The 25,603-nt window shown below is 51.0% G+C and overlaps 1 protein-coding gene and 1 gene segment (V, D, J or C); one reads left to right on the forward strand and one right to left on the reverse strand.

The window, feature by feature from the left end:
* Positions 1-961: 961 nt before the first annotated feature.
* Positions 962-15,264, forward strand: LOC144692684 (rab GTPase-activating protein 1-like). The gene is made up of 7 exons (XM_078561779.1): positions 962-967; positions 1,402-1,512; positions 2,165-2,269; positions 3,063-3,146; positions 4,634-4,705; positions 13,059-13,256; positions 14,665-15,264. Exons 1-7 carry the CDS (start codon positions 962-964, stop codon positions 14,809-14,811), a joined length of 723 nt encoding a protein of 240 aa, XP_078417905.1. The 3' UTR covers positions 14,812-15,264.
* Positions 15,265-19,114: 3,850 nt separating this feature from the next.
* On the reverse strand, positions 19,115-25,282 carry LOC144692685 (immunoglobulin kappa variable 4-1-like). The segment is given in 3 exon segments: positions 19,115-20,266; positions 24,689-24,970; positions 25,156-25,282. Coding segments are annotated over 3 exon segments (660 nt in total).
* Positions 25,283-25,603: the final 321 nt, after the last annotated feature.

Raw genomic sequence — 25,603 nt, forward strand, 5'->3', positions numbered from 1 at the left:
ATCCTGCCGTCTCTGCCTCTCCCTCTAACCCGCCATCTCTCCCCATCCCTCCCTCCCCATCCCTCTCTCCCTTTATCCCACCGCTCTCCACTTCCCTCCCTCTTTCTCTCCCTCTAACCTGCTGTCCCTCTCCTCTACCCCGCTGTCTCACCCCCTCCCTCCCTCCCTCTACCCCGCCATCTCTCTATCCTGCCATCTCTCCCTCTATCCCGCCATTGCTCCCTCTACCCCGCCATCTTTCCCTCTCACTCTCTCTATCCCGCATTCTCTCTATTCTGTAGTATCTCCTGTGCCCCTTTCTTTTCTCTCATGTCTTGCTATCTGTCTCAGTGCTATTTTCTCTCTCCTCGCAGCTCTCTGCCTGTGCTTTACTCTGATTTGATAACTCATTTTCTCACTTGTTGCTCATTTCTCTTCTTGCTGTCTGTTCCCCTCCATTTCCTTCACTCTATGAGTTTTTGCCCATTACCCCCTGTGCTACTGGAGGTGCTGACTCCTGTGTGCAGATCCACCAGTGGAGATTTGTCTCAGGCTTTGCGTGTTGTCTAGTGATTGCATGGCCTGATCACAGTTTCTCTGTTGTTGTCCATGTATTTGTGTCTCTGTTCTTGGTTTTGTCTTCTCTTTGTGATTGCCTGTCTCCATACGTCTACCTGTACCATGTCCCATTATCATTTCCTTGAATTGCACAATATTTACTTTGTCCTCTGTTGCTGTGCTTCCTCATCACCCTGTTCCACTACCTCTTTGTCCGCTTCTTTGCTGCTGATGCCATTCTGCATCAAACAGCTTCCTTGAGACCACATAACCCGTGGTGCCAAGACCTCCAGTGCCCTCAAAGACAGCTTCACTCCTCCATGGCCTGCGATGAGACATTAGAGGCTGGTTTATTTCAAGATACAGTTGCTTTTGTACCCAGGCCCTGTGGCTGGCAGTGACGGTGAGAGTGAGAGTGAGGCCCATGATGGTTTGGGAGGGTGAGGCCCAGTGACTGGGAGTGAAGGTGAAGCCCAGTGACTGGGAGGGAGGGTGAGGCCCAGCGACTGGGAGGGAGGGTGAGGCCCAGCGACTGGGAGGGAGGGTGAGGCCCAGCGACTGGGAGGGAGGGTGAGGCCCAGCGACTGGGAGGGAGGGTGAGGCCCAGCGACTGGGAGGGAGGGTGAGGCCCAGCGACTGGGAGGGAGGGTGAGGCCCAGCGACTGGGAGGGAGGGTGAGGCCCAGCGACTGGGAGGGAGGGTGAGGCCCAGCGACTGGGAGGGAGGGTGAGGGTGATACAGGCCCCATGACTGAGGGTGAGGAGGCCCAGGCTCCATGACTGGGTTTGTTTAGGTAACCTGCAGCTGCAGATGAATCCTTTGCTGTTGGCTGAGTGACTGCACCTGTCAATTTATTCTGTACAGCGGGAGAATCGGAGGCTGCAAGAGGCCAGCTTGCGTCTGGAACAGGAGAATGATGACTTGGCACATGAACTTGTGACCAGCAAGATCGCCCTGAGGAGTGACCTGGATCAGGTGAGGGAAATAACTGATTTAAACTGTGTAGAATATCTGTGTGTACAAAGGTTAGAAATACAAAGAAAACCTTGCATTTCTATAGCACCTTTCACAACCTCAGGACGTCCCAAGCTGACTTTCAGTCAGTTGAAGTACTTCCGAAATGTAATGTTAGAATGTGGGAAACAGCAAGCTCCCACTCGTCAGTGTGATAATGACCAGATCCTGATGTTGTTTGAGACCCCGACACGGGGCAGTGTCTCCCCTGCTCTTGGAAATAATGCCGAGGAAACTTTTACACCTGCCAGAGGGCAGAGGGAGCTACCGAGTAATGAAAGACAGCACCTGTGACAGTGCAGCACTGCCTCAGTACTGCACCTCTGTCAGACTTAATGATGTGCTCAAGTCTCTGATGCGGGATTTGAGCCTCCAGCGTTCTGGCTGAAAGGTGAGTGTTAGCCACGGAAGCGTGGCCAACAGTGCTGCAGCTTCAGCAGAAAGTCACATGTTTTAGAAGCTAGAATGCCTGTCATGGTGAGTGATGACTGTGTGAGAACTCCGCATATGGATGAAATTCTATCCCTATAGTGAGGAGATTGAGTAGAGGATCAGAATGTCCGGTGAGGTCTACATTCAGTCCACTGACACTGTGCCTATGTTACCCACACAGATTGAAGACAAGGCAGATGTCCTCAACAAGGAACTCCTGCAAACCAAACAGAGGCTGGTGGAGACCGAAGATGAAAAGAGGAGACAGGAGGAGGAGTCAGCACAGGTATGGAAAGGAGTGGAGTGTGGGAGCGAGAGGGAGGGAGGGGCCAGACTCTGGGAGCGGAGGAAGGAGGAACGCCCGAGCTCCAGGAGGAGGCGGGGGCGGTGGAGGGAGAGGAAGTGAGGCCCGGGGGCATGAGGGAGGCCTGGGCTCCGGGAGAGGGGGAGGGAGTGAGGCTCAGGGGCATGAGGGAGGCCTGGGCTCTGGGAGAGGGGGAGGGAGTGAGGCCCGGGGGCATGATGGAGGCCTGGGCTCTGGGAGAGGGGGAGGGAGTGAGGCTCAGGGGCATGAGGGAGGCCTGGGCTCTGGGAGAGGGGGAGGGAGTGAGGCCCGGGGGCATGAGGGAGGCCTGGGCTCTGGGAGAGGGGGAGGGAGTGAGGCTCAGGGGCATGAGGGAGGCCTGGGCTCTGGGAGAGGGGGAGGGAGTGAGGCCCGGGGGCATGAGGGAGGCCTGGGCTCTGGGAGAGGGGGAGGGAGTGAGGCCCGGGGGCATGAGGGAGGCCTGGGCTCTGGGAGAGGGGGAGGGAGTGAGGCCCGGGGGCATGAGGGAGGCCTGGGCTCTGGGAGAGGGGGAGGGAGTGAGGCCCGGGGGCATGAGGGAGGCCTGGGCTCTGGGAGAGGGGGAGGGAGTGTGGCCCGGGGGCATGAGGGAGGCCTGGGCTCTGGGAGAGGGGAGGGTTGAGGCCCAGGGGCATGAGGGAGCGGGAGCAATGCCCCGTCCTTGTTTAAATTGTTTGATACCGATTGAATCTGCCAGTCTGACATTTGACTTCCTGCTTATCTTTGGCCATCACAGATTAAGGAAGTTTTCCGCAGGGAGTTAGAGAAAGCTGAATGTGAAGTCAGGAAAACAAGTGCCATCATTACCGAATACAAACAGGTATTTACACAGAGGCTGAGAGTTTAAATATTCTGCATCTGCTGTGAGCAGCTTGTGTTTAAAGTGTCATTGTACTGGGTGGGCCAGAGCATGGGGTTTGCCTGTAATTTAGTTCCTGTTCCATGGGGTGACAATTCTGAAGCAGCTCCAAACTCTGCTGCTTGTTGGTGTCCTGTGGTCCAGCTCCCAGGTTTAGGCCAATAAACAAACTTGGATAACAAGTGGTGGAGCCTATCCACCAACGGCTCCTCACAGACAATGTCACTCCGAACCAGACAGCCCCCTCCTCCCAGCCGGTGTCTCCCCAGTCCAGACAGCCCCCTCCTCCCAGCCAGTGTCTTCCCGGACCAGACAGCCCCCTCCTCCCAGCCGGTGTCTCCCCAGTCCAGACAGCCCCCTCCTCCCAGCCAGTGTCACTCCGGACCAGACAGCCCCCTCCTCCCAGCCAGTGTCACTCCGGACCAGACAGCCCCCTCCTCCTAGCCAGTGTCACTCCGGACCAGACAGCCCCCTCCTCCCAGCCAGTGTCACTCCGGACCAGACAGCCCCCTCCTCCCAGCCAGTGTCACTCCGGACCAGACAGCCCCCTCCTCCCAGCCAGTGTCACTCCGGACCAGACAGCCCCCTCCTCCCAGCCAGTGTCTTCCCGGACCAGACAGCCCCCTCCTCCCAGCCAGTGTCACTCCGGACCAGACAGCCCCCTCCTCCCAGCCAGTGTCACTCCGGACCAGACAGCCCCCTCCTCCCAGCCAGTGTCACTCCGGACCAGACAGCCCCCTCCACCCAGCCAGTGTCACTCCGGACCAGACAGCCCCCTCCTCCCAGCCAGTGTCACTCCGGACCAGACAGCCCCCTCCTCCCAGCCAGTGTCACTCCGGACCAGACAGCCCCCTCCTCCCAGCCAGTGTCACTCCGGACCAGACAGCCCCCTCCTCCCAGCCAGTGTCACTCCGGACCAGACAGCCCCCTCCTCCCAGCCAGTGTCACTCCGGACCAGACAGCCCCCTCCTCCCAGCCAGTGTCACTCCGGACCAGACAGCCCCCTCCTCCCAGCCAGTGTCACTCCGGACCAGACAGCCCCCTCCTCCCAGCCAGTGTCACTCCGGACCAGACAGCCCCCTCCTCCCAGCCAGTGTCACTCCGGACCAGACAGCCTCCTTCTCCCAGCCAATGTCTTCCCGGACCAGACAGCCCCCTTCTCCCAGCCGGTGTCTCCATGGACCTGATGGCCCCTCCTCCTAGACGGTATGCCCCCCCACCCCCCGATCCAGACAGCCCCCGACACCCCCCCCCCCCCCCCCCCCCACCAGCCGGTGCCCCCTGGAGTGGATTGTCTGGACAGTAAATATTGTGGTCCCGATTTGGGAATGAGACTGAGGATTCCCCCTGTCTCCATCCCCTCTTCTCTTTTCTCCCCCTGTGGAATACTCATTCACCGTGTTGACTAACAGGAACAGCAGTAACTCTGTCTCTCTTGTTCTGTTCAGATTTGTTCACAGTTGAGTACACGGTTGGAGAAGCAGCAGGCGGCGAGTAAGGAGGAACTGGAGATAGTGAAGGTAGGAAGCAGCTGGCTTTTGTTGGGTAGCTTCTGAATGTCACCCTCCTGCACTCACCTTAGGGTCAGCTTCCCATTGTAGCACCTGTTGTACTTTGCGTGATCTCTTAGGGAAAGCCCGATAACAATTAACTAAATTGGCAGTGATAGGCCCCAGCCTCGTGCTCAGTGACACCAGGACAGAATCACTGGAGTTTAACCAGTTAAGTTGGCTGTGCTGACTAGCGCAGAGCTCTGTTAGAACACCCACTTGGAACTGGGTGAAAAGAATCCTGGCCTGCAGGGAGTGGACTTCCTCCAGCTTCAGGTCAGTCTCGTTAATGTAAAATAAAAATCAAAAATGCTGGAAAAGCTTGGCTGGTCTGGCAGCATCTGTGGAGAAACGGAACTCCCTAGTCTTCCATCGAAACAGTGTCGTCTTAAGAGTCACCTCAACCCCAGGTGACCCTCACTCCAAGCTGGACCCTCGCGAATTGTGGGATGGAGCCCTCAGCAGATGAACAGCAGCTCAGATTGAGGCGTGTGAGTGCCTTGATAGCCTCCTCCTCACCGCTCCTCGTGGCTCCAGCAGCTACAGCTTTCAGCTTTTCGAGAAACTCTACAAGACCCCATTCTGACGAAAGGTCATTGACCTGAAACACTAACTCTATTTCTCTCTCCGCAGATGCTGCCAGACTTGTTGAGTGTTTCCATCATTTTCTGCTTTTATCCTTTAAAAGCTAATGGAATATCAGCCTGTACCTTGGGTGCTGGAATATAAACAAGAGAGAGCTGGGGCTACAGTTTTATAAAGCTCTGACTGGATTCCATCTGCGCTCAGTTTCAGGGTGTCAGCCTTGTTTCAGTAACAAGCAGTCTCACCTCCCCCCCCCACCCCCCCTCCGACCCAACCCACCCACCAACTCACCCACCCACCACCCACCCACCGAGTCAAAAGGTTGAGGGTTCAAATTCCACTCTGGAGATTTGGGCACAAAATTACCATCTTAACACTCCAGTGCGGTACTGAGGGGGTGATGCACTGTTGAAGGGCGTTGTACTCTCGACGTTGGGATGATACATTGAAGCAAGGCCTCACCTGCCTGCTCGCAGGGATGTAAAAAAACCCCATGGCAGTATTTCGAAGGAGAGCAGGGGAGTTCTTCCCGGTGTCCTGGCCAATATTTATCCCCTCAATTGGCATCACTGAAACAGATGATCACATTGCTGTTTGTGGGGGCGTGCTGTGCTCAAATTGGCTGCCTACATTCCAACAGTGACTACCCTTCAAAAGTACTTCACTGGCTGTAAAATGCCTCGGGACATCCTGAGGTAGTGAAAGGCGCTATTAAAATTCAAGACGCCTTTAGGTCTGGGCACCACATCTCAGGAAGGGTATGTATTTGGCTCTGGACAGGGTAAAGCCAGCAGAATGATACATTATGGGGACCAGGTTGGTTTAGATACACCGGAGTTCACTAGATTGTGGGGGAAAAACTGGCCGAGATGTAGAAAATGGTCAATGGATTTGATAGGATAGAGAGAGAGGAATTATTTCCCCCTCTTCACACAAAGGAGAGTGGAAATCTGGAACTCCCCCCCCCCCCCCCCGACCCCACCAGAAAAGATGCCAAGATTGGGGCTCGATTGGAGCTTTCAAGATGGAGATTTAGACTTATGTCAGGTAAGGATGTCAGGAGATGTGGAACCATGATAGCTGGATGGAAATCAGTTACAAATCAGCAATGATCTAATTGAATGGTGGGCAGAACAGGCTGTGTTTAGCAACAGCGTTTTTTTATTCATTTGCTCGTGGGACGTGTGCGTTGCTGGCTAGGCCAGCATTTATTACATCTCCCTAATCTCCTGTCCTCATCACTCTGCAACCTCTTACCTCGGTCACACCTCGGCCTTACCCAAGTTGCTGGTATTCCCAGGTCAATGTAGTAGTGACTAATGGCCTGAGTCAAAGTCACTGAAAACTCAGGGACTGAAAAGGTTAGCCCAATTGCAGCAACAAGCTGATGGTGTAGACCATTTTAAAAGTCAGAGGATTCAACTATTTCCCTTCTTGTTTTCCCCTCTGCTAATAAATGGATCAGTTTGTGCTTGTACGCTCCCTCAGGTACATCTATATTGGGACATTTGAAGCCAGCCTGATACCCCTGCTTTCAACTCTTGAACCAGCTTTTGTTTTTCTTTATTCTTCTGTGGAATGTGGGCGTCGCTGGCAGGGCCAGTATTTGCTGCCCGTCCTTAATTGCCCTTGAACTGAGTGGCTTGCTAGGTCATTTCAGAGGGCAGTTAAGAGTCAGCCACACTGCTATGGGTCTGGAGTCAGATCTAAGCCAGGCCAGGTAAGCACGACAGATTTCCTTCCCTAAATTTAGACTTGAATGTAGGAGGGTTGATCAGTAAGTTCACGGATAACACGAAAATTGGTGGGGTGGTAAATAATGAGGAAGATAGCCTTAGATTACAGGAGGATATAGACAGGCTGGTCAAATGGGCTGATCAGTGGCAAATGGAATTTAATCCGGATAAGTGTGCGGTGATGCACTTGGGCAGGACAAACAAGGCACAGGAATACACGATGAATGGTAGGACCCTGGGAAGTACCGAGGATCAGAGGGACCTTGATGTGCACGCCCACTGGTCCCTTAAGGTAGCGGGACAGGTAGATAAGGTGGGTAAGAAGGCATATGGGATACTTGCCTTTATTAACCGAGGCATAGAATATAAGAGCAGGGAGGTTATGCTGGAACTGTATAAAACACTGGTTAGGCCACAGCTAGAGTATTGCGTGCAGTCCTGGAATCCGCATTATAGGAAGGATGTGATTGCACTGGGGAGAGTGCAGAGGAGATTTACCAGGATGTTGCCTGCGCTGGAGAGTTTTAGTTATGAGGAGAGATTGGATAGACTGGGATTATTTTCCTTGGAGCAGGGGAGACCGAGGAGGGACATGATTGAGGTGTATAAAATTATGAGGGACATAGATAGGATAGACAGGAAGGAACTTTTCCCATTGGTGGAGGGATCAGTAACCAGGGGACATAGATTTAAGGTAAGGGGCAGGAGGTTTAGAGGGGATGTGAGAAAGGATTTTTTCACCCAGAGGGTGGTGGGAATCTGGAACTCACTGCCTGAAAGGGTGGTAGAGGCAGAAACCCTCATGACATTTAAGAAGTATTTGGATGTACACTTGCGATGCCATGGCAGACAAGGCTATGGGCCTAGTGCTGGAAAATGGGATTAGAATAGTTAGGTACTTGTTTGACCGGCGCAGACTCGATGGGCCATTTTCTGTGGCTGTAGACCTCTACGACTCTATGACTATGACTAAAGGACATTCGTGAATTATATGGGTTTTTACAACAATCGATAGTTTCATCATTACTGGGAGTAGCTTTCAATTTCGGATTTATTAATTGAATTTAAATTCCACCAATTTCCGTGGTAGGATTTGAACCCGTGTTCCCAGTGCATTAGCCTGGGTCTCTGGACTCAGCAAGAGTTCTCCTTAATCATAGAATCCTACAGCACAGAGGAAGCTGTTCATTCAACAGACTGGTGCTCTTTAAAAGAGCTGTCCCATTAGTCCCACTCCCCGACTCTTTCTCCAATGTCCTGCAACCTTTTCCATTTCAACCATTTATCCCATTCCCTGTTGAAAGTTACTATTGAATCAGTTCAGGCAGTGCGCTCCAGAGCAGAGAAACTTGCCAAGTCGGAAAAAAATTCTCCTCACCTCCCTCTCTGATTCTTTTGCCAATTATCTTTCCCAACTACAACAACAATTTGCACTTGTGTAGCACCCTTAACATAGCAAAACATCCCAAGGTGCTTCACAGGAGCATTATCAAACAAAGTTTGACACATATGGAAATATCATGGCAGATATTAAGCTTGGTTTAAAGAGGTAGATTTTAAGGAGGGAATTCCAGAGCATGGGGCCTCTGAAGGCACAGCCACCAGAGGTGGAGCAACTGAAATCAGGGATGAGCTGGAAGCCAACATTGGAGGAGGGCAGGTACCTCAGAGTGTTATAGGTTGCAGGAGATTACAGAGATAGGGAGGTGAGATACACATCTCCCCTTCAAACTGAAAATGAAATTCTATTATGTTAAGATCACTGTCACTTAAAGGTTCCTTTACCATGAGGTTATTGATTGATCCTGTCTCATTGCTCATTACTAGGTCCAGAATAGCCTGCTTGTTGGTTGGCTCTAGAACATATTGCTGTAAGAAATTGTCCCGCATATATTCTATGAACTCATTTTCCGGGCTACCTTTGCCCAATCTGATTTGCCCAATCTACATGTAGATTGTCACCCATTGTAAAGTCACCCATGATTTTTCTGGTGCCTTTCTTACACGCCCCATTTATTTTTTCTTGTACATGCTGTCCTACAATGTAACTACTGTTAGGGAGCCTATAAACTACTCCCACAGGTGACCTCTTACCTTTCCTATTTCTTAACTCTATCGAAACTGATTCAACATCTTGCTCTTTCAAGCTAAGGTAATCTCTTACTACTGTACTAATGACATCCTTAATTAACAGAGCTGCCCCACCACCTTTTCCTAGCTTCCTGTCTTTTTGAAATGTGAAATACATACTGCCAGACCTGCTGAGTTTTTCCAGGTATTTTTGTTTCTGTTTTTGTTTTTGTTCAGGTCCCAGGCTTGGTCAACCTGCAACCATGTCTCTGTGATGGCTGTCAGGTCATACATGTTTAATTCTACCTGTGCTAACAATTCATCCACTTTTTTACATTGGTGCGTGCATTCAGATACAGAGCCTTTGACTCGGGCTTGTTACCATTTTGCAATGGCCTAGCAAGTCACTCAGTTCCAGGGCAATTTGGGGATGAGCAATAAATGCTGGCGGACAGTGACACCCGTATCCCATGAAAGAATAAAAGAAAGACCATTCAGCCCTTGAGCCTATGCTGCCACTTAATTAGATCATGGCTGATCTCCATCGTAATTCCATGTCCTTTAGGGAAGGAAATCTGTTGTCCTTACCTGGTCTGGCCTACATGTGACTTCAGACCCACGGCAATGTGGTTGAATCTTAATTGCCTCTGAAGTGGCCCAGCCCCCACTCAGTTGTATCAAACCGCTACAAAGTCACAAAAAAGGAATGAAACCGGACGGACCACCCGGCATCAACCTGGGCACCGGAAACAACAACGGCAAACTCAGCCATGTTGACCCTGCAAAGTCCTCCTCACTAATATCTGGGGGCTAGTGCCAAAGGTGGAAGAGCTGTCTCAGACTAGTCAAGCAACAGCCTGACAGAGTCATCCTCACAGAATCATACCTTACAATGTCCCAGACTCCACCATCACCATCCCTGGGTATGTCCTATCCCACCGGCAGGACAGACCCAACAGAGGTGGTGGTACAGTGGTATACAGTCAGGAGGGACCTGCCCTGGGAGCCCTCACCATCACCTCTATACCCCGTGAAGTCTCATGGCATCAGGTCAAACATGGGCAAGAAAACCTCCTGCTGATTACCACGTACCGCCCTCCCTCAGCTGATGAATCAGTGCTCCTCCATGTTGAACACCAATTGGAGGAAGGACTGAGGGTGTTAAGCATGCTGAATGTACTCTGGGTGGGGGACTTCAATGTCCATTACCAAGACTGGCTCGGTAACACCACTACTGACCCAGCTGGCCAAGCCCCAAATGACATAGCTGCTAAACTGGGTCTGTAGCGGGTGGTGAGGGAACCAACAAATGGGAAAAACATACTTGACCTCATCTTCACCAACCTGCCTGCTACAGATGCACCTGTCAGTATCAGTAGGAGTGACCACAGCACAGTCATTGTGGAGACGAAGTCCTGCCTTCACATTGAGGAAACCCTCCATCGTATTGTGTGGCACTACCACCATGCTAAATGGGAGAGATTTCAAACAGATCTAGCAACTCAAGACTGGGCATCCATGAGTCACTGTGGGCCATGAGCAGCAGCAGAATTGTACTCAAACACAATCTGTAACCTCATGGCCTGGCATATCCCCCACTCTACCATTACCATCAAGCCAGGGGATCAACCCTGGTTCAATGAAGAGCGCAGGAGGGCATGCCAGGAGCAGCACCAGGCATACCTAAAAAAAATGAGGCGTCAACCTGGGGAAGGTATAACACAGGACTACTTGCGTGCCAAACAGCATAAGCAGCAAGTGACAGACAGATCTAAGCGATCCCACAACCAACGAATCAGATCTAAGCTCTGCAGTCCTGCCACATCCAGTCGTGAATGACAATTAAACAACTCACTGGAGGAGGAGGCTCCACAAATATCCTCATCCTGAATGTTGGGGGAGCCCAGCACATCAGTGCAAATGATAAGGCTGAAGCATTTGCTACAATATTCAGCCAGAAGTGCCGAGTGGATGATCCATCTTGGCCTCCTCTGGGGGTCCTCAGCATCACAGATGCCAGTCTTCAGCCAATTCAATTCACTCCACGTGATATCAAGAAACAGCTGAAGGCACTGGATATTGCAAAGGCTATGCACCCTGACAATATTCCGACAATAGTACTGAAAACTTGTGCTCCAGAACTTGCTGCACCCCTAGCCAAGCCGTTCCAGTATAGCTACAACACTGGCATCTACCCGGCTATATGGAAAATTGCCCAGGTATGTCCTTTACAAAAAAAAAGGACAAATCCAACCCGGCCAATTACCGCCCCATCAGTCTACTCTCTATCATCAGTAAAGTAGTGGAAGGGGCCATCAACAGTGCTATCAAGACGCACTTGCTTAGCAATAACCTGCTCACTGATGCCCAGTTTGGGTTCCACCAGGGCCACTCAGCTCCTGACCTCATTACAGCCTTGGTTCAAACATGGACAAAAGACCAGAAGTTCCAAGGTGAGGAGAGAGTGAGTGCCCCTGACATCAAGGCTGCATTTGATTGAGTGTGGCATCAAGGAGCCCTAGCAAAACTGGAGTCAATGGGAATCAGGGGGAAAGTTCTCCGCTGGTTGGAGTCACTCCGAGCACAAAGGAAGATGGTCGTGGTTGTTGGAGGTCAGTCATCTCAGCTCCAGGACATCACTGCAGGAATTCCTCAGGATAGTGTCCTCGGCCCAACAATCTTCAGCTGCCTCATCAATGACCTTCCTTCCATCATAAGGTCAGAAGTGGGGTTGTTCGCTGATGATGGCACAATGTTCAGCACCATTTGTGACTCCTCAGATACTGAAGCAGTCCATATCCAAATGCAGCAAGACCTGGACAATATCCAGGCTTGGGCTGACAAATGGCAAGTAACATTCGTGCCACACAAGTGCCAGGCAATGACCATCTCCAACAAGAGAGAATCCAATCATCGCCCCTTGATGTTCAATGGCATTACCATCACTGAATCTCCCACTATCAACATCCTGGGGGGTTGCCATTGACCAGAAACTGAACTGGGCTAGCCATATAAATACTGTGTCTACAAGAGCAGGTCAGAGGCCGGGAATCGTGCGATGAGTAACTCACCTCCTGACTCCCCACAGCCTGTCCATCATCTACAAGGCACAAGTCAGGAGTGTGATGGAACACTCCCCATTGCCTGGATGAGTGCAGCTCCCACAACACTGAAGAAGCTTGACACCGTCCAGGACCAAGCAGCCCACTTGATTGGCACCACATCCACAAACATTCACTCCCTCCACCACTGATGCACAGTAGCAGCAGTGTGTACCATCTACAAGATGCAGGAATTCACCAAGGCCCCTTAGACAGCATCATCCAAACCCACGACCACTACCATCCAGAAGGACAAGGGCAGCGGACACAAGGGAACACCACCACCTGGAAGTTCCCCTCCATCCACTCACCATCCTGATTTGGAAATATATCGCTGTTCCTTCACTGTCACGGGTCAAAATCCTGGAACTCCCTCCCTAACAGCACTGTGGGTGTACCTACACCACATGGACTGCAGCGGTTCAAGAAGGCAGCTCACCACCACCTTCTCAAGGGCAATTAGGGACGGGCAATAAATGCTGGCCCTGCCAGCTATACTCACACCCTGTGAATGAATGTCAAAAAAAACAGCCTTGCTTCCACAATACACATTACCTCTGTCTAAGAAAAACCTGTCAAGCTCATTTTTGAAATTATACCCAGCCAAAGCGGTGTTTTGGCTTCCACACTCCACCACCCTACCTGTGACAAAATGCTTCCTAATCTCATCTCCTGACCAACCTGTCTCTAATTTTAAAGTGATGTCTTGATCTGAGCCTCATCTGCACCCCTGACAGAATGGTGGTGTGAAAAGGTTTCTGCTGGGTTTAGGGGGGTCACTGAACACCATCGGCCAATGTCCTTACTGAGTGATCTCTCTCCAATGGCCAGGGGAAAGTGCTGTCGTGTGGTCGGTGCTGCGAGCTCTTCAGGAAGGACGGTGAGTTCCAGCTCCCAGACCCCGGTCAGGATCACTCCAACCAGGACGTGGACGAGGAGAAGGAGCTTCTCAAAAAGCAGCTGAGGGAGATGGAGCTGGAGCTGGCACAGACTAAACTGCAGCTGGTGGAGGCCAAGTGTAAAATACAGGTACCCTCCCAAGATGAAAGCTCCATCTGCACCCATGAGGGAGAGGGGCTGGGGGAGGGAGGGAGAGGAGCTGGGGGAGGGAGGGATGGAGAGGGACCGGAGGAGGGAGGAAGAGGGACCGGGGGAGGGAGGGAGAGGGAGAGGGACCGGGGTAGGGAGGGCGAGGGACTGGGGGAGGGAAGGAGAGGGACCGGGGGATGGAGGGAGAGGGACCGGGGGAGGGAGGGACAGGGGCCACGAGTGGCAGAGGGACCGGGAGACCGGCCATGAGAGGGAGAGGGGCCGGGGGAGGGAGGGAGAGAGGCCAGGAAGTGAGAGATGCTGGGAAATGGGAGATGCCGGGAAGTGGGAGAGGCAGAGGGAGAGGGACCGGGGGAGAGGGAGGGAGAGGGGCTGAGGGAGGGAGAGGGGCCGGGGGAGAGGGAGGGAGAGGGAGAGGGGCCAGGAAGTGAGGGATGCTGGGAAATGGGAGATGCTGGGAAGTGGGAGAGGCAGAGGGAGAGGGGCCAGGGGAGGGAGTGAGAGGGGCTGGGGGAGAGAGGGAGAGGGCCGGAGGAGTGAGTGGGAGAGGGATCTGGGGAAGGAGAGAGGCTGGGTTGGGAGAGGGGCTGGGAGAGTAAGGGTAGAGGGAGAGGGGCCGGGAAGGGAGAGAGGGAGAGGGGCCGGGAAGGGAGAGAGGGAGAGGGGCCAGGGGAGGGAGGGAGAGGGGCCAGGGGAGGGAGGGAGAGGGGCCGGGGGAGGGAGGGAGAGGGGCCGGAGTGGGAGGGACCTAAGGGAGAGAGGTCGGGGGATGGAAGATGAGGGAAAGTGGCTGGGGGAGGGAAGAAGAGGGAGAAGGGCCAGGGGAGAGAGGAAAAGGGGCTGGGGGAGGGCAGAGGGGCTGGGGGAAGAAGGACTAGGTGGGCAATAAGTGTGTGTGTGTGTGTGTATACAGGGTGGCGTCTGGCTCTGTGGGTGTGTACAGCATGGTCACTGGCTGTGTGTGTACACAGGATGGTCTCTAGGCCTGAGTGTGTGTATATGGGGGTCACTGGGTCTGAGTGTGTGTACACGGGTGTCTCTGGGTCTGTGTGTGTGTACACGGGTGTCTCTGGGTCTGAGTGTGTGTACACGGGTGTCTCTGGGTCTGAGTGTGTGTACCCGGGTGTTTCTGGGTCTGAGTGTGTGTACACGGGTGTCTCTGGGTCTGAGTGTGTGTACACGGGTGTCTCTGGGTCTGAGTGTGTGTACACGGGTGTCTCTGGGTCTGAGTGTGTGTACACGGGTGTCTCTGGGTCTGAGTGTGTGTACACGGGTGTCTCTGGGTTTGTGTACAAAGTGCTCCTTGGTGGTGATGACTCTGTCTCTGGGTTGTAGTGATGAATTATTTTAAGTTGGAATCACAGTTTTGTGTCTGTCCCTTTCACAGGAGTTGGAACATCATCGAGGGGCTCTCCTCAATGAGATCCAAGCTGCCAAAAACTCCTGGCTCAGCAAGACTCTCAACTCGATCAAAACTGCCACCGGCACACAACCCCCTCCCCCTCCGCCCCCCCCTCCCAAAGAAAGCACATAGTCCCCTCCAGTTCCTGATGGTGAGGGGACAGCAGCCTGAATATTAACTCCTGAACTTGACAGCAAACACTCACTACAGACACACAACCCTCAAGGCCAGCAGCTGCCCGCTGAGCTTTCACCTTTCCGTACATTCAAGTGCATCCTCATTATTTAATCCAATCTTACTCATTGTTGGTTTGTATAACAAGAAATGTTATTGTATTTTAGGAACAATATCTTGTCATTTTCATTGGCATCAGTTGTTGATTGGTAATGTCATTGAGATATTTAGTGAATGGATCAATTCTACAGGCAGCTTCAGGGATGAGGGCCTGTCAGCAAATCCTGTTTGTTGTTTAGTTATCCTGTCCGGACTGGCTGAGAATGTTCCTCACTCTCTCTCTCTCACTAGTGCTCTTTCTCTCACTTGCACTCTCACTCGCGCGCTCTCTCTCACTCCCCGCGCGCTCTCTCTCACTCCCCGCGCGCTCTCTCACTCCCCGCGCGCTCTCTCACTCCCGCCCTCTCTCACTCCCGCCCTTTCTCACTCTCGCTCCAACTCGCTTGCCCTCTCTCACTCTCGCTCTCACTCACGCGCGCACACTCACTCCCCCGCGCACTCTCACCCCCGCGCTCTCTCTCACTCACGCGCACTCTCTCACTCCCCCGCGCACTCTCACCCTCATCGCCGCGCTCACTCTCATGTGCATTCTCACTCCCGCGCTCTCTCTCACTCCCGCGCTCTCTCTCAATCCCGCCCTCTCTCACTCACATGCCCTTTCTCACTCTCGCTCCAACTCGCTTGCCCTCTCTCACTCCCCCGTGCGCGCTCACCCTCACGCTCGCTCTCACTCCCGCGCTCGCTCTCACCCCCGCGCTCGCTCTCACTCCCCGCACTCACTTTCACTCCCGCGCTCTCTCTCAATCCCGCTCTTACTCGCGCGCCCTCTCTCACTCTCGCTCCAACTCACATGCCCTCTCACTCGTGCTCCTTCTCTCACTCTCGCTCTCATTCGCGCGCTATCTCTCACTCGCGCACTCTGTCACTCGTGCGCTCTCTCTCACTCGCGCACTCTCACTCGCTCGCTCTCTCACTCGCGCGCCCTCTCTCACTCTCACTCTCACTCTCACTCGCGCACTCTCTCACTCGTGTGCGCTCTCTCACCCGCGCACGCTCTCTCACTCACTCTCGCTCTCACTCCCGTGCTTGCACTCAATCCCATGCTCTCTCTCACTCCCGCGCTCTCTCTCACCCCCCACTCTCTCTCACTCGCATGCCCACTCTCACTCTCGCTCTCATTGGCGCGCTATCTCTCACTCGTGCTCTCTCTCACTCCCGCGCGCTCTCACTCGCGCGTCCTCGCTCACTCTCGCTCTCATTGGCGCGCTATCTCTCACTCGTGCTCTCTCTCACTCGCGCGCGCTCTCACTCCCGCGCGCTCTCACTCGCGCGTCCTCGCTCACTCTCGCTCTCATTGGCGCGCTATCTCTCACTCGTGCTCTCTCTCACTCGCGCGTCCTCGCTCACTCGCGCGCCCTCGCTCACTCGCGTGCCCTCTCTCACTCGTGCGCCCTCTCTCACTCGCGCACCCTCTCTCACTCGCGCACCCTCTCTCACTCGCGCGCCCTCTCTCACTCGTGCGCCCTTGCTCACTCACGCGCCCTCTCTCACTCTTGCTCTCGCTCACTCACGCGCTCACTTGCTCTCTTTCTCCCTCACTTGCTTTCTTTCTCCCTCATTCATTCTCTCCCCAACTCTCTCTCTCCACTACCCACGCACCCTCACACCCGCTCTCTTACTCACGCTTTCTCTCGCTCGCGCTCTCTCTCTCGTTCGCACTCTCCCTCTCGTTCGCGTTCTCCTTCTCGCGCGCGCTCTCACGCTCTCTCTCTTGCTCACGCTCTCTCTCGCTCTCTCTCTCGCTCGTGCTCTCCCTCTCGCTCGCGCGCTTTCTCTGACTCACGCTCGCTCGCGCTCTCTCACTCACACTCTCTCTCTCTCTCGCTCGCGCTCTCTCTCTCGCTCGCGCTCTCTCTCGCTCGCGCTCTCTCTCGCTCGCGCTCTCTCTCGCGCTCTCTCTCTCTCGCGCGCTCTCTCTCGCTCCCGCGCTCTCTCTCGCGCGCTCTCTCGCTTGCGCTCTTTCTCTCGCTCGCGCTCTCTCTCTCGCTCGCGCTCTCTCCCACTTGCACGCTCACTCTCCATCTGTCACTCGCACCCGCGCTCAGTCTCTCCCCCTCTCTCCAGACAGAGTACCCAGCTGCTCCCATCCATTAACCCCCAAAAATTGAGGTGTTTTGCTCAGGTTGGTTCCCAAGCCTCACTGTCACTCTCTGGATGTACTGTCTTACACTCTAACCGTTCTGCTTGGATCTTTCTGCAGGACACTCCAACATTCTTCCCTTCCAGCCTTTACAAACTGATGTGTGTGGACAATGCAGAGGAACAGCTAAAGGACTCCATTTGCACAATGTATAAAGAACAAATAAATGATCTATCTTGTTTCTTTAATTTTCAAACAGGTTCGATATTAAAATAGTTAAAAGTAGGGGAAAATTTATGCTTAACTTGCAGCCTGTTGAGCCAGTCAACAGGTGCCTTTAGTTTGTGTGTTTATCTGTAATGCCAGACTCCCCCTGGTTGCTGCAGCCATCTCTGGGGACGGCTTGTATTTGTAACAATTGTATTTTCAACAATAAACTAACTCACTGTCACTTGTGTCTGTCTGTGTTCTGTGATCACTCCACACTGCAGACCCTTCAGATAGCTGTATAGTAAGATCCAGATTGCTTCCCATTTGGTTCAACAGGTCATTCAATTGGTATCAGTTGTAGGACTCCACACACATATTCAAACCCAAAAGACTGCAGCCCATTGGCCTGGAAAACTAGACCCTGGACAGATGTGCAAGCATGGGACTGAAGGACCGATCGGCTTCAGACTGTAGTCCCTTACTGACTGATCAATGCTCCACATATGCAGCATCTCAGTTTATAGACACATCACCATCGCAGCATTCCACTCAGCTGAGTTCAACTGAAATACAGGGAAAGAGGCCTTTGAACATGAGAACAACCATTCTTGACACAGCACCTTCCCCAGTGAAATCACCGAGTGGCAAAATCAAACACCAAGGAAGGAATTCAAGCTGGAGAAATGAGACTGAAGGGAAACACAGGGAGGGAACTACAGACAGTACTGGGTAACATACCCACACTCAGACACACACACCTACAGACAGTACTGGGTAATACTCCCACACTCAGAGACACACCTACAGACAGTACTGGGTAATACTCCCACACTCAGACACACACCTACAGACAGTACTGGGTAACACACCCACACTCAGACACACACACCTACAGACAGTACTGGGTAATACTCCCACACTCAGAGACACACCTACAGACAGTACTGGGTAACACACCCACACTCAGACACACACACCTACAGACAGTACTGGGTAATACTCCCACACTCAGAGACACACCTACAGTCAGTACTGGGTAACACACCCACACTCAGACACACACACCTACAGACAGTACTGGGTAATACTCCCACACTCAGAGACACACCTACAGACAGTACTGGGTAACACACCCACACTCAGAGACACACACCTACAGGCAGTACTGGGTAACATACCCACATTCAGAGAGACACACCTACAGACAGTACTGGGTAACACACCCACACTCAGAGACACACACCTACAGGCAGTACTGGGTAACATACCCACATTCAGAGACACACCTACAGACAGTACTGGGTAACACACCCACATTCAGAGACACACCTACAGACAGTACTGGGTAACAGTCACACCTACATTCAGGGTCATGTATACTGTGATATCCTGACTGCTCCTCTGTGTAAACTGAGTCCTCACTCGGGTCAGTTTTGTGCTGTTACCATGAGCCCCGGGTTAAGGAGAGAGAAATGTACATTGTGACTGTGTCCTCGAGCCCCGAGATTTCCCCGAGCTCATTTCAGGTCTTACCCAGCAGTCAGCACAGAGTGCACAGCATGATCCCACCAGCTGGTACAGCAACTCTAGTGTGAAGAGTGAATGATTGGATTGTGATGATTTAATCCCAGCAACTTCCAGTTTCTTTTCTGTTCTTCATCTTGTAAATTCAAGAGATTCGGGATAAAACTGATAATTTTAAAATGATTGATAATTGGCTTTGAATCAAATCTTCTGCTGGTGTCATTGATTGACAGGCCAACCAGCCAATCAGGACAATCACTTGCTGAAATGCAGCCAATCAGCTGATGGGGAGGTGGGACATTTCCAAAGCACTGACCAGACAGAGACTGAATATTCTTAATGTTTACTACCTTTTACACATTGACATTTACAGAAAAAAGACTTGAATAAACAGCCCAGCCAGAGGAAGCTGGAGAAATTCACAGGGAGAATGGAGGTTTATTAAAACGCTTGTGGAGATTTTCTCAAGAACATGAGAATCCTGTCCCTTTAAACAGTGACTAAACCTTAAATTGTAACTGCAGGGTGAGCAGGAAGGGGTCTGGTTTACTGAAGCAGACACTTCGGAGGGTCACATTATTTTTGTACAGCTGATAGTCTTCAGCATCTTAGAGAATTTTTACTTAGCATCACGAGTCTAAACTGTCCCAGCAAACACTCCCAGGACAGGTACAGCACGGGGTTAGATACAGAGTAAAGCTCCCTCTACACAGTCCCCATCAAACACTCCCAGGGCAGGTACAGCACGGGGTTAGATACAGAGTAAAGCTCCCTCTATACAGTCCCCATCAAACACTCCCAGGACAGGTACAGCACGGGGTTAGATACAGAATAAAGCTCCCTCTACACAGTCCCCATCAAACACTCCCAGGACAGGTACAGCACGGGGTTAGATACAGAGTAAAGCTCCCTCTACACAGTCCCCATCAAACATTCCCAGGACAGGTACAGCACGGGGTTAGATACAGAGTAAAGCTTCCTCTACACAGTCCCCAATAACGTGCCTTAACCTCTGACCCTCAGAAGTGTCTCAGAGCCGGTCCTGAGAAGGAAGAGAGTTGTAATTCGGTGCTGACAATGACCTTTGCCCTCCCAGCTCACCCCTGTTCTATTTAAAGTTGTGTCTCCTCTGTGGACTGTCTCTAACACTCTACGCACATTCTGATCTCCTGATGCTCTTGCTGAGGGGAGAGGAGAGGCTCTCGTGGGTGACGACACAGGAGAAGCGGGCGTTGGACTCCCAGCCGGAGCCAGAGAGGGTCAGCAGGCTGCTGACGCTGTAGGTGCTGTCCGAAGCTCGCAGGTAGTTGCTGGTCTGAACCCCGTCCGAAATGGCTGCACCGTCCTTCTTCCACTCCACCTTCACCTCAGCGGGATAGAAGTGATTGGCAAGGCACACCAGGGTGGCAGTGCCCTTGGTCTTGACCTCCTCCGGGGAGGGGGGCAGCAGGGTCAGTGTGGGTGGTGACTTCTCTCTGCCTGAAAGAGAAGAGAAGGAAGTTTATTTCCTGTGCATTTATCCTTTGCGTGAATATATTTGTGTGTTCTGTGTATATTTCTGGGTTTTTTGTGTATATTTCAGAATGAAGAGTCAGCATGGATTTTGAAGGGGAAAATCTTATTGACCAACCTTATTGAATATTTTGAGGAAGTAACAGAGAGAGCAGATCCTGGTAATGTAGTAGATGTAATTCATCTGGATTTTCAAAAGGCCTTTGATAAGGTGCCCCAGAATAGACTAAAGAATAAGGTCAGAGAATGTGGAGTCAGGGGACAAGTGACAGAATGGATTGTTCCAGGACCGAAAGCAGAGAGTGGGAGTAAAGGGTCGTTATTCAGAGTGGCAGAAGGTGGGAAGTGGAGTTCCACAAGTATCAGCGCTGGGATCACTGCTGTTCACAATTTACATTAACCATTTGAAGTTTGGAATCAAAGATATACTTTCTAAATTTGAGGATGACATGAAATTGGGAGAGTGGGAATAGTCAATGCTGAGGAGAACTGCAACAAATTACAGGAGGACATTAATAACCTTGCAAAATGGGGAAATAATTGGTGAATGAAGTTCAATCCAGATAAATGTGAGGTAGTCCATTTTGATCGAAGGAATAGTGAGGTCACTTATTATTTTGAAGGTGCTAGCCTGAGTGGGATAGAGGAACAAAGGGATATTGGAATACAAATACATCAATCACTAAAAGTTGTGTCACAGGTTAACAAGGACATAAACATTAAACCCAGCACAAGGGTTTATTTCTAGAGGGATATAATTGAAAAGGAGGAAGTTTTGTTAAACCTGTATTGAACCTTGGTTAGACCACACTTAGATACTGCCTGCAGTTCTGGTCACCTTGTTATAAAAAGGATATAGAGGCACTGGAGAGGGTGCAGAGAAGATTGAGAAGGATGATCCCAGAAATGTGTGGGTATAAAATCAGGAAAGGATTGACAGGCTGGGTCTCATTTCTCTTGATAAAAGAAGGCTGAGGGGTTGATCTAATAGAGGTCTTTAAAATTCTGGAAGGTTTTGATCGATTAGATACAGAGAGAATGTTTCCTCTTATGGGGAAGAGCAGAACTAGAGGCCATCAATATAAGATAATCATCAAGAAATCCAATAACCAGAGAGTGGGGAGAATGTGGAACTCGCTGCCACAGTCAGTGGTTGAAGTGAATAGTATGGATGTGTTTAAGGGGAAGCTGGACAAGCAAAAGAGGAAGAAGGGATTGTAGGGTTGCAATAATAGATTTAAATGAGGGAAGATGGGAGTCGGCTCAAGTGAAGCATAAACACTGGCATAGACTGGGGAGGTGGGACCTCAGTGTCTCACTGTGCTGGTGCTGTGATCAGTTATATCAGAGACTGTGAGAGGGAGCCAGAGCTCATATCAAACTCTGCCCGTGTCTGTCACACTGAGACTGACAGGAGTCTAGTGAGTGATTTCACTCCATGGTGCAGCAATGTCAGCACAGTCTGCAAACGTCCAGATCTCCTCGAGACGGTGGGTAAAAGTTGGTTATTTATATCTTGTTGCTTAAAGGGGGGAATGTAATGAAAGAAATACAGCTGGGCACCCTGTTATACACAGTGTTGTTCACTGAACCATTTCATTCACTGCAGCTCCTCACTAACACCTTCAACTATTCAGCATTAGTGTTTGAGAAAGTTTCAGTATTGAAAGGGTTAATAAGGGAGGATTGGGGTTTACTTACTCAGTCTGAGCTTGGTTCCTTTAGCGAACGTAACCCACACTGAGAGCTTCCAGTGCAGGGGCTGTACAAAAACCTCTGCTCTCTGCTTCACTCAGTCACTCTCACCCTCTCCCTGTCTCTCACTCACACTCACGTTTAACTCACTCTCACCCTCTCTCTGTCTCTCACTCACACTCACCTTGAACTCACTCTCACCCTCTCCCTGTCTCTCACTCACACTCACCTTTAACTCACTCTCACCCTCTCTCTGTCTCTCACTCACACTCACCTTTAACTCACTCTCATCCTCTGTCTCTCACTCACACTCACCTTTAACTCACTCTCACCCTCTCCCTGTCTCTCACTCACACTCACCTTTAACTCACTCCCACCCTCTCTCTGTCTCTCACTCACACTCACCTTTAACTCACTCTCACCCTCTCCCTGTCTCTCACTCACACTCACCTTTAACTCACTCTCACCCTCTGTCTCTCACTCACACTCACCTTTAACTCACTCTCACCCTCTCCCTGTCTCTCACTCACACTCACCTTTAACTCACTCTCACCCTCCCTGTCTCTCACTCACACTCACCTTTAACTCACTCTCACCCTCTGTCTCTCACTCACACTCACCTTTAACTCACTCTCACCCTCTCTCTGTCTCTCACTCACACTCACTTTTAACTCACTCTCACCCTCTCTGTCTCTCACTCACACTCACCTTTAACTCACTCTCACCCTCTCCCTGTCTCTCACTCACACTCACCTTTAACTCACTCTCACCCTCTCCCTGTCTCTCACTCACACTCACCTTTAACTCACTCCCACCCTCTCTCTGTCTCTCACTCACACTCACCTTTAACTCACTCTCACCCTCTCCCTGTCTCTCACTCACACTCACCTTTAACTCACTCTCACCCTCTGTCTCTCACTCACACTCACCTTTAACTCACTCTCACCCTCTCCCTGTCTCTCACTCACGCTCACCTTTAACTCACTCTCACCCTCCCTGTCTCTCACTCACACTCACCTTTAACTCACTCTCACCCTCTCTCTGTCTCTCACTCACACTCACCTTTAACTCACTCTCACCCTCTCTCTGTCTCTCACTCACACTCACTTTTAACTCACTCTCACCCTCTCTGTCTCTCACTCACACTCACCTTTAACTCACTCTCACCCTCTCCCTGTCTCTCACTCACACTCACCTTTAACTCACTCTCACCCTCTCCCTGTCTCTCACTCACACTCACCTTTAACTCACTCTCACCCTCTCCCTGTCTCACTCACACTCACCTTTAACTCACTCTCACCCTCTCTCTGTTCCTCTTTGTATGTGGACACGGAGAGTAAGAGGGAAACTTGAGGCCTTCAGTGGGTGGTGGACACCACAGGGACTGGAGTGTGTAGTGGACAGTGAAAATAATTTGTTCAGTTTCCTTTCTTGTTTTTATTATATATTCAATATAATTGTGTCAGTACAGGAGGTGGGACTGTGTGTCCATTATTATATATTCTATATAAGTGTGGGATGTGTCAGTACAGGAGGTGGGACTGTGTGTCCATTATTATATATTCTATATAACTGTGGGATGTGTCAGTACAGGAGGTGGGACTGTGCGACCATTATTATATATTCTATATAACTGTGGGATGTGTCAGTACAGGAGGTGGGACTGTGTGTCCATTATTATATATTCTATATAAGTGTGGGATGTGTCAGTACAGGAGGTGGGACTGTGTGTCCATTATTATATATTCTATATAACTGGGATGTGTCAGTACAGGAGATGGGACTGTGTGTCCATTATTATATATTCTATATAACTGTGGGATGTGTCAGTACAGGAGGTGGGACTGTGTGTCCATTATTATATATTCTATATAAGTGTGGGATGTGTCAGTACAGGAGGTGGGACTGTGTGTCCATTATTATATATTCTATATAACTGTGGGATGTGTCAGTACAGGAGGTGGGACTGTGTGTCCATTATTATATATTCTATATAACTGTGGGATGTGTCAGTACAGGAGGTGGGACTGTGTGTCCATTATTATATATTCTATATAACTGTGGGATGTGTCAGTACAGGAGGTGGGACTGTGTGTCCATTATTATATATTCTGTATAACTGTGGGATGTGTCAGTACAGGAGGTGGGACTGTGTGTCCATTATTATATATTCTATATAACTGTGGGATGTGTCAGTACAGGAGGTGGGACTGTGTGTCCATTATTATATATTCTATATAAGTGTGGGATGTGTCAGTACAGGAGGTGGTGCTGTGTGTCCATTATTATATATTCTATATAACTGTGGGATGTGTCAGTACAGGAGGTGGGACTGTGTGTCCATTATTATATATTCTGTATAACTGTGGGATGTGTCAGTACAGGAGGTGGGACTGTGTGTCAATTATTATATATTCTATATAAGTGTGGGATGTGTCAGTACAGGAGGTGGGACTGTGTGTCCATTATTATATATTCTATATAAGTGTGGGATGTGTCAGTACAGGAGGTGGTGCTGTGTGTCCATTATTATATATTCTATATAACTGTGGGATGTGTCAGTACAGGAGGTGGGACTGTGTGTCCATTATTATATATTCTGTATAACTGTGGGATGTGTCAGTACAGGAGGTGGGACTGTGTGTATTGAGGTTTTTGTAAGGCTCTGTATCACTGTGTAGGGGAAGCTGTAACCTTGCTGACAGTAATAATCAGCGACATCCTCATTCTGTACATTGCTGATTGTCAGTGTGTATTTAGTGCCAGATCCACTGCCGGTGAATCGCTCCGATGTTCCTGTGAATCGAGTTGTTGCCGAATAGATCAGGAGAGTGGGTTTCTGTCCTTCTCGCTGCTGGTACCAAGCAACATAGCTGCTAACAGACTGACTGGCCGTACAGGCGATGGTGGCCGTCTGGCCCAGGCTCACTGACAGCATCGGGGGAGACTGGGTCATGGTGATGTCCCCACTGATACCTGAGGGGTAATAGAGAAACAGAGTGAAGTAAGAACTGTCACACAAGGAGCCTGTAAAATGAGATATTGTTAGAGACAGTGACCATTCCTCTGCTTTCAGCATTTTCCCTTCAATCACAAGTCAGTCGAATTGGATGGAAATGGAGAGCAGGAAAATATTCACGGTGGAAGAGAGAGATTTGTACCTGCGATGCAGAATGCCAGAGGCCAGATGAGCTGGATGGCTGAAATCATGGTGTCTGCTCCTGTCCCTGTGCCTGGTCACTGATAAACTCTCCCTTCACTGGGCTCAGCTTTATAAAGCTGCAGCCTGTCAGAGTCTCACTGGCTGTTCCTCAGTATGTAAATGGTATCACCCATAGAAAACCACGTCAGCACCTTTCACTTCCTCTTCAACTCTCTCCCTCTGCCTCTCTATCCCTCCCTCTGTCTGTCTCTTTCTCCAACTTTCTCCCTCCCTCTCTCATTCACTGTCTTTCAGTCTCTCTCTCCCTCCATTTCTCTGTCTCTGACCTTCAGTCTCTCTCTCTCCCACCCTCTAACGTTCTGGAATTCTCTAACTGATCTCTATAACAGGCGTTATTACTGGAGTTTGGAACACTTTGAGTCCTGGTGCAGCAGTTAAATGCTTCC

The sequence above is a fragment of the Cetorhinus maximus genome, chromosome 17, assembly GCF_964194155.1.
Source record: "Cetorhinus maximus chromosome 17, sCetMax3.hap1.1, whole genome shotgun sequence".
Lineage (NCBI taxonomy): Eukaryota > Metazoa > Chordata > Chondrichthyes > Lamniformes > Cetorhinidae > Cetorhinus > Cetorhinus maximus.

Bases quoted from the DNA above. Each gene is read 5' to 3' on its own strand.
- LOC144692684 (XM_078561779.1), top strand. The intron at 1,513-2,164 runs GTGAGGGAAATA...TTACCCACACAG, and splicing joins TGAGGAGTGACCTGGATCAG to ATTGAAGACAAGGCAGATGT. The intron at 3,147-4,633 runs GTATTTACACAG...TGTTCTGTTCAG, and splicing joins TCATTACCGAATACAAACAG to ATTTGTTCACAGTTGAGTAC.